The 9,369-nt window shown below is 29.9% G+C and overlaps 3 protein-coding genes across 3 annotated transcripts; 2 read left to right on the top strand and 1 right to left on the bottom strand.

Moving 5' to 3' along the window:
- LOC133821701 (17.8 kDa class I heat shock protein-like) lies at window positions 1–1,171 on the top strand. Its single transcript, XM_062253858.1, has 2 exons — window positions 1–153; window positions 679–1,171. The coding sequence occupies exons 1-2, from the start codon at window positions 57–59 to the stop codon at window positions 1,053–1,055; spliced, it is 474 nt and encodes a 157-aa protein (XP_062109842.1). The 5' UTR covers window positions 1–56; the 3' UTR covers window positions 1,056–1,171.
- A 3,254-nt stretch (window positions 1,172–4,425) lies between these two features.
- Window positions 4,426–5,714, top strand: LOC133821700 (uncharacterized). Its single transcript, XM_062253857.1, has 2 exons — window positions 4,426–4,604; window positions 5,179–5,714. Exons 1-2 carry the CDS (start codon window positions 4,514–4,516, stop codon window positions 5,577–5,579), a joined length of 492 nt encoding a protein of 163 aa, XP_062109841.1. The 5' UTR covers window positions 4,426–4,513; the 3' UTR covers window positions 5,580–5,714.
- Window positions 5,715–8,046: 2,332 nt separating this feature from the next.
- LOC133825801 (blue copper protein 1a-like) lies at window positions 8,047–8,741 on the bottom strand. The gene is made up of 2 exons (XM_062258699.1): window positions 8,567–8,741; window positions 8,047–8,366 (listed from the first exon to the last, which is right to left on the bottom strand). The coding sequence occupies exons 1-2, from the start codon at window positions 8,739–8,741 to the stop codon at window positions 8,047–8,049; spliced, it is 495 nt and encodes a 164-aa protein (XP_062114683.1).
- Between the last annotated feature and the right edge of the window lie 628 nt (window positions 8,742–9,369).

The following is a 9,369-nucleotide window of genomic DNA, read 5'->3' as shown; positions in this document are numbered from 1 at the left end:
TTGGGAAACATATATAAAAGAAATCTTAAACAAAACGAAGATCAAACAATAGAACAATGGCATCTTATTTCAAGGGTTCTTATGAGGACTTTGATCCCTTCTGCAAGTGGCAAAGAGGGCAAGAACGTGACATTCTTGAGATTCATCTCCAAGGTATATTATTATTATTATCATTATTATTTTGTCAAATCTCCAAGATATATATTATTACATTTAACTACATATATAATTCTCTTAAATTTTGTTAATAATTTGAGTCAAGATGGTTTGTGCATACATTAATAATTTTCACCACCTTGTATCAAAAAAAAAAAAAAAAAATTCACCACCCAATATATATATATATATATATTAAATTCACATATAAAATATATATTTTACATTTAATACGATTTTTTAATATATTTTTTATTTATGATTTTTGGTATATATAGGTGTACTTTGTGATGTGTGTAGTATATGTTTGGCATCAAATATAAGTAACGTATTTTTCTTTTTAATTAGAAACCTAAAACTCGTATTTAGAAAAAAAAACAAATCATTTTTGAAAAATTCTAAAATATATATGACTACTTATCATATATATCAAACTATGATTAAATTTGATGGGAGCCAATTATTAACATTTGAATTTGTGATATATATATATATATATTACTATGTGTTTATTGTATATAGGATTCACAAAAGAATATTTGAATGTCCAACTCAACGGCAATGGAGTCCTAACCATTAGCGGTGAGAATGGTGTTGTTGAGAATACCAAAAAAGGTCGTTTCCGCAAAGAAATCCAAATGGGAAAAGAGCACAAAACAGACCAAATTCGTGCTAGGTTTACCAATAGCATTCTCTTCCTAACAATCCCAAAAATTTCGATAAGTGATCAACTACCACCGTCACCACCACCACCTACGAAATCTCCTCGTTTCTTAGGAGATGGTATGATAGGCAAAAATATAGCTTTGGGAGTTGCTGTGGTGGTTGCTATTGGTATTATTGTTGGGGGTCTCATAATATGGAAATGTATTTCAAATCCACCTATTCTAATATACTGATCATCGTCATATCATGTTCTAGATTTCTTTGATTTGAATAATTGTGTTAATAATTAAGGTTTCTAATGATTGAATGTATGATCATACTTACCCAACATTTATTCATTGTTTTCATTCAATAATACAAGTTTACTAATTTATTATTCAACTGGGGTAGTGAGTTTAAGCAATATACACAGTCTCTCGTGCATTGCTATATTTTAGCACATCTTAAAATAATATAACTACAATGGTATTACAAAATGTTAACATTTTTTATTTACCTTTTTACTACTTGATATTAATTAAAAAAATTTTAACTTTATATTACTTTATATATATATATATACTCAATAAAAATTAAATGAATTTGTTGATTTGTTTTTTTTTTTTAAGTAAATTTGCATTATATGCAGTGGAGTACTATTGTTAAAATTAAGCCAAATATAATATTTGTTTATTTTTTTTGAGTTAAATTTGGCACAAAATTTATACCATCTACCATGGTCTTATATTATTCATAGTTGATCTTAATATGGAAAATAAATAAGATCTATCGATAAGATAAAATTTGAAATCTAAAAACACTAACATTTGGTTATATAAAGTTAAATGCACTTTCACTAGCACTCTGTTTTTCTTACTAAGGCATTTCTAGATACTCCAATATCTCAATATTGTAGATACTGAATGATGAGAATTGTTATGTATGTTAGGGACTTTTTTATTTTTTGTTAGGGAATTGATAATTTGACACCTTAAGGTGCCCAACATCACGAGAGGTGTCACCCTATAATTTGTTAGTGATACTCCATAATAATTATTAAATTGAATTGTGTGAGGTCCGATATTAGATTTCACTAATAACAGTATGCCACCTCCTTGTGGTATTGGACACTTGGTGCTCCCTATCAATTATAGGGGTAAACATTTGACCCGAAAAACCCGCAAACCCGTCCGACCAGCAACCCGAAAACTCGTTTTTTTAGAAAAACCCGTCGGAATCGGGTTAAATCCGACCCGAACCTGACAAAAGTCGGGTCGGGTTTGGGTTTGAAATTTTTTAGCCTCGGGTTCGGGTTCAAACCCGAAAATTCGAAAAAAAAAAAGTATTTTTGCAAAATTTAGCTTTTCAGCCCAAAACCCAATAGGCCCAGCCCAGCCCAAAATCAAACCCGAACTCTGAAAAAATGGTATATTTGAAAAAAAGTGGTATTTTTGAAAAAAAGTGTAAAAACTGGTATTTTTGCAAAATTTGGCTTTTCAGCCCAAACACACAAATGGCCCAGCCCAACCCGAATCAAACCCGAACTCGAACCCGAGTAAAACCCGAAATCCGAAAAAACTTGAAAATTTCGAATCGATTTCAGTACCATTTTTTTCAACCCGAAACTTGTAAAACCCGAAACTGATGAACCCGAAACCCGAAAATCCGACCTGTGTGCACCCCTAATCAATTCTCTATCCTTAATATCAATACATTTATTTTGACTCACACTTATTTATTTTTTGTCATAACGATAACAATTAAATTGTATCACAAAATATTTTCAATGATCTAGAAATCGATTCCACAACTTTAAGGCTAAATATGAAACACCTAAACCGTAAATATATCATGTGATGTAAGCTTATCTATGAATAGAACTCGACTTTCATAATAAAAGTAAAAGTCAAGGTCTCTATACTATTCGTTGATACAACTCTATCGACAAACATAAACATAAATATGTAACTAGAGATATTGATTTACGTGAATCAATACACATCAAAGCCTTGAGTAGTCAGCTATAAGGGTGAACATTTGACCCGCAAACCCCAAAAACTTGCACAACCTTCATGACCTGCAACATGAAAACCCATTTTTTAGCCAAACCCGTTGATTTCGGATCGGATTAGACCCGAACCCGAGAGTGTTCGGGTAGAGTTCAAGTGTTGAAAATGTATACTCACGGGTTCGGGTGAAATAATTTTTAATAGAAAATGAAATCTGAAATAAAAAAAAAAAAACCTAAAAACCTATACTCTCTCTTTCTCATTTCTCTTTCTGCGACCATCACACCCACGACGTCTCCCCTCTCTCTCGGTAGACTCTTCTTTCCTCCTCTCACACCGACAGTCACACACCACCACCACGACACCACCTACTCCCCACCACGACACCATTTCTCTCCCTTCCTCACCTCTCACTCAGTCTCACACGGCCGACCTCCCTTTCACTCTCTCACCTCTTTTTTTCTCTCTCACATTTGGTGGCTCACCTCACGACCCTAGCCCCAGCCCTCTCTATCGCCGGCGCAAGACCCAACTGCAGGCAGTTGCGCGCAGAGGACTTCAAGAGAGTGGTGTAGATCTGATTTGATGGGGTTTTGTTAGGTGGTTGCGACATATAGAGCATATAATAGGCAGTGGTGGGATGCTGTTTTTTTTTTTGTTAGTTGAATTTGGCTTTTAATTTGGTATTCTAGTAATTTCTAAGATTTGAGGTTTTGGTTATGAGATTTGAGACGTTGGTTTGATGGTCTGGATTTGGATTTTGGTGTGAATAATTTTTTTTCTCATGTCAGCTATGGTATCATGTAGAAATTGATGAATTTTTTATTAATATTTTTGAACTTTTTTTACCAAGGCCTATAAACGACCCAAAACCCATACTTGACTCAAACCCCACCCGAAATCCGACCCACCCAATCCGACCCCACCCGAAACTCAAAATTACAAAACATCTGAAAAAATTCGGGAAAAGGTTTGGTACCCCATTTCCCAACTCGAACCCAATAAACCCAAAACTCGAAAATCCTATCGGTGTGCACCCCTAGTCAGCTACCTCCAAGTTGTTAGGCATTATTACTTTCTTCATAGTTTTCCAACGGTCTAAACCCGAGCAACTTTGATATCATCTTTAAAATTCTACATCAAATTGAAAATCAGGCATAGTGTAGATCATCTTGATGTCTCAAACTTGCTTTTTGATCAATTAAATGATTAGGAGCCTGCACATTAATTATCTACGGCAATAGTAGTAATCAAAATAGATTCCGCACATTATTAAACGTACGTACATATACCAATTTTTTTTTTCTTTCTCTTTCTACAATCCTTTAACATCTATGTTCATCCGATTGTAAAAATACTTCCAAAATACCAAAATAAATGGGTTTTATGCATATAACTGATTCAATACTGAATATTTTATCAACTATGCTTTGTTGTCAAGCAAAGTTAAAGATTAAAAGAGAAAAGAATATAGTTAATTAAGGCTATAAACGCAAGCAAAATTTATTCTATTCTAAAGGTTAGACTAAAAGTAATAGCTAGCTCGTCATCCAGACTATCTCAAATTCCTTTCAATGAGTTTTTAACTAGAAATGTAGTATGTAAGTGTATTATATATATATATATATATATATGTAGTGTATCTAATTTTCGTGTGTTTCATAGAAGAACCAGAAGAAAAGCAAGGAGAGAAACCTTCATTGATGGAGACCAAGGCTTATTATGATGATTTCGAACCCTATTGCTTATGGGAAACAAAGGAAACATACGACATTCTCAAGATTTATCTTCAAGGTATATATATAAATATATATATTGATTTTCATTTGTCTTGTTATTCTTTTATCAAATTATTGTATGGGGTGTACCTGCTAGAGGGCATTATCTTTTTTTTTTTAATTTTTAATTTTCTCAAAATAGAAAAATAGAACCAGCATATAGGGTTTGGATTAATTTTTTTGTCTCGTTTTTTACTTTCATTTTAGTTTTATATACTTTGTTTAATGTTTGGTATAAATTTTATTTTTGAACTGTTAATTAAATTTTCTTTTAAAAAAAAATGGAATTTTACAAAAATTATAAAAATAGAAACAACAGTTTGGAACAGTTCTGTTATTACTTGTTATAATTTACAAAATTGTAACCTATGATTATAAACTTGTAAATTTTAGTTACAAAAACATTTAAAGGTTTAGAAAAAGAATATAATTATTCGAATTAAGATAAAAACATTTAAGTAACAATGTGCTAATCAATGATCGACATGCACATATATAAAGGTCTAGATCGAACTCCAATATTGAACTTTCTCTTATTATGATTTATTATTTTCAAATATATCTATATATATTGACATTATTTCTATTAGGTTTTCAAATGGAGCATATAAAAATAGAGAAGAAACCCAATGGTGAAATAATCATTAGTGGGGAACGTCCTTATTCTTATTCTGGTGGATCTTCGAACCGCATAAAACGCTTTAGTAAAGACATAAGAGTTTCACCAAAAGAATACGACTTGAGTGAGCTTGATGTCAAATTTGAAGGTCTTTATCTCTGCATAACTATGCCTAAAAAGGCTAAGGCTAACCCCATATTTGTCGAACAAATTATTAGCTTAAAGCATCGATGTCGGAAAGCTCATAGTGAGATTGCCAAAAAGAGTAAAGCTATCAAAGTTTTGGTGGCAGTTTCATTAGGAATGGCTCTTGGAGTGTTCTTGGCATTCAAGTATTCCAAGAAGTACTCTTATGAGGAAACTATAGACTAAATTGAGGAAACTATAGAATAAATTGATAATAATGTATTTACTAATATTATATATATATATACGTGTGGCTTCATTAACAAATGTAAATAAAGTATATACTTCAACAAGCCATTATAGTATTTAATTTCTTTGCAATTGATCTTAATTTTGGCATATTTATATCACTACTACTGAAATTGGTTTTTAGGACACTTTTTTATGGCACTCATCTAAATGGGAGTTCTAAAAATATCTCATAAACTTTTTAGGACACTCAGCGAGGGTCCTTAAAAAATACATTTTAGAACATGCAGTGCGATCCCTAATTACTGATGTGTGTCATAAAAGACTGAGGAAACTTGAGTCAGTGGAGACTTTTAAGGGCACACTTTGAGTGCCCTAAAATAGTATTGAAGGTACTCAAAGTGGGCCCTAAGAAAATTATAATAAATAATTATTTTATTATTATTATTTATTATTTATAAAAAAACTGGTGCAATGTTATATTTAGCACATCTAACAAAAAACATGACTCAAATATAGTGTTACAAAAAGTGTACTAAATTTGGCACATCAATAAATATTACTTTTTTATTTATCATATTGTCACTAATTACTATAATTTTGTAGTTGACAATTAATGACCAACCATATATCATTTTTTATTTATTTTTTTAATGACAAATTTCTTAGAGTACATAATTTAGATAATAAAAAATTAATTTTTGTATGTTCTCAATAAATATTAAATGAATTATTTACTTTTTTGTGCTAATTTGTTTCTTGTGCATTAGATCACAATTGTAAAATTTGGGCAAAATATAACATTAACTCATTTTTTTGTGCTAAATTTGTCACAAAATTTACGTCTTACATTGGAGATGATCTTCTCTATTTATGTGTCATTTAATATATCTATACATATATGGTCTTGGGTGATATTAATAATTTTTTAAAAATCCTAATCCACCACTATTATGCTGCGTATTTATATATTTTTTCTTATTTAATTCCAACAAATATAACATAAAAATAACTAATTGATATATTAAGATGTATGCAAATGAGTTTTGGAAGTAACCAAAAAGTACTAAAACAATAACATGATCTAAAAATAAAGCTTTTAATAAAAAAAAAGTGATCAATTGACATCTTATCGGTATCGTAAACAACCAAAATGTAATTTTTTACAACAAAAAAAAATAAAAATTTCGAGAAGCGGAATTTCCTAATTTTTTCAAAATTTGATATGTTATGCTGATATGACACCGATATTTATGTAAATAATATGGTTAAATGTATTTTTGTAAATACTTTAGATTCTAGGTAAAATACTTTTTATTTTTTATTTTTATAATTAATAGTTATTAAAAGTCATCACAATTATTAGTCACAACTTATTTATTTTTAGAAGTTGTCACTAATACTTTTATAGTCACAGTTCATTTATTTTTAGTAACTGATTTTATTGTCCCTAATACTTCTTTAGCAATTGTTATTGTGACTAAAGTAATTAGTGGTAACAAAAATTGTCCCTAATACTTTAGTGTCAACACTTCTTACTTACTAAAATTATATCAGCTACAATTTTCTCTATGACTGACACAATTTATTTTTATTTGGCATCAACTTTTGTTTACATTACTAATAGTTTTTTTTTATTTTAAATTTTTTCTTATCATTTAATTTTAAATCAATAGATTTAAAATCACAAAAAATATCAATACAAAAATCAAAATAAAATTCATAAATATAAAAAAAAAAAAATCCATAACCTCCAACAAATGTTTTTCATGTCCAGTTAATTCATTGTGCCTAGTATTTTTGTTACAGCTTACTCCTCGCCAATGGCAGAAATCTATATATAGTATCATATTAAGAGACAATTCCTCAGCAATTTATATCAAATAAGCATAGAAATCATAACACTATTTTGCTATACCTCATTATCAATTTTAAGATATTTCATAATGTTTAAATATTAGAAACACATGAAAATAAAATAAAATAAAATGAAATTAGTAAAACAATAATTCTTCTGATCTTTATTGGAAGAGGTTAGATCGCACAACAACGAAAGCACTCTCAGATCCCAAATCACTCATTTATTTAACAATAACAATCACGATAAAATTAAAAAAAAAAACAACAAATAATAGAAGAACAAACAAGATTATACATATAAGTTTAATAAGGGTGCCTTGGCAAATTGACTTATTTTTCAAAGTTATTTTGCACTCTAGCCTAGTTTAATAATTTTTTGCAAAATGACTACTCATAATTTAGATAGTTAGTCAAAAATTTAGACAGGTGGTCGAAAAATTCAAACATCTGGTCAAAAATTTTAGACAGCTTAGTCAAAAAATTTAGACTACTGGTCGAATTTTAGACAGATGTCATTTTGCAAAAAATTATCAAAAGTTGATCAGAGTGCAAAATCACTTAAAAAAAATAGTCATTTTCACCAATTTCTCTTAATAATTATTAATTAAGTAGCATAAGATGAAAGGAGGATGACGATGGCGAGTGAGACGAAGATTTGGAAAAATCCAACGAAAACGTTGGGAGGAGCAGCGTTAGGGGATGGTTGAGGTGCACTCATCATGTCCATAACAGTAATCTTAAGCTTTTGGCCATTAGCACAGTGACCTAGGGTGCTGCAAAGGTACCATTTGTTTCCGGCGCTCTTCAGTGTAACGATGTCGTTTCCACTCTTCAATACTTCTGCGCCAGGTGGGGTTACGCACTCGCTGAACGCAGTACCGTTCACTTTGTACACATCATGCTTTGTAGGGTCGTATTTGAATACTGTACAAATATATTATTAATTGTTCCCACAACCCAAAAAAAATAAAAATAAATAATAAATGTAAAATAGTTAAGAGAGTAAAAAACTATTCAAATGAAGTTGTTATTCATTAATTAGAAGGGATTAAAAAAAAGTATTTGGCAAAGTAGATTTTTTTTTTTTATGTCACTTTGTTAGTGTTGATATATAATAGGTTTACCTAAAGTATCACCAACCATGAACATTTTATCTTTGGCCCAATCAGTGTAATTGAAGTTAGGTTTCCAGCCAATCGCATCTCCTCCGACCACATATTCTGTCGCAACAGCAATTGAGGGCAGCAGAATCGTCGCAATGGCAAGGATAAGAAGAAATTTGTTTGGTGATGAGGCCATTAATGAAGAAATAATTTAATAATAATAATAATTTGTGTTTGTATTTATTTTATAATATAATTTTGGCTCGATAACTAACTATATATGATTAATATTGGTGTATGAGTTTTTGCAAGCTCTAACTATTTGGTTATCATTTATATAGCTATGTTTTGATGATGATGGTGAAGAGTTTCATTGAAATTTTCGAAGGAACAATAACCTTATTTGTAATAAGGTTAATTGGCTAATTAGTTAATTAATATTATTATGTTGTATTATACATAGACAACTTCGGATTACACGTTAATTGTTAACTAATAATTAAAACAGTGAAATTATGTGGAAAAAGAAACTTGGATATAGGACAGTCAACATAAAAAATAGTGACAATTTATAATTACCAAAATAGAATATATAGATTTTGATTAAGAATATTCAAATTTGAGGAGCATTGTTAATTTGGTATAATATATATTATTTAATTTTAGGTATGTATGTCCCTTGTATCGGCCTGCTGATCATAATAATATGAGAAAGTATTTTGAAGTTTCCTTAATTTGGCTTTTCTTGTCCTTGTTCTTGACAATATATATATGATTATATAAATATATTCGTATATATAAATATATATATGCCGTCCTTCAGA

Source organism: Humulus lupulus, chromosome 3 (assembly GCF_963169125.1).
Source record: "Humulus lupulus chromosome 3, drHumLupu1.1, whole genome shotgun sequence".
NCBI lineage: Eukaryota > Viridiplantae > Streptophyta > Magnoliopsida > Rosales > Cannabaceae > Humulus > Humulus lupulus.
Note: the sequence above shows the minus strand (reverse complement) of the source record. Positions and strands in the feature narration are given on the sequence as shown.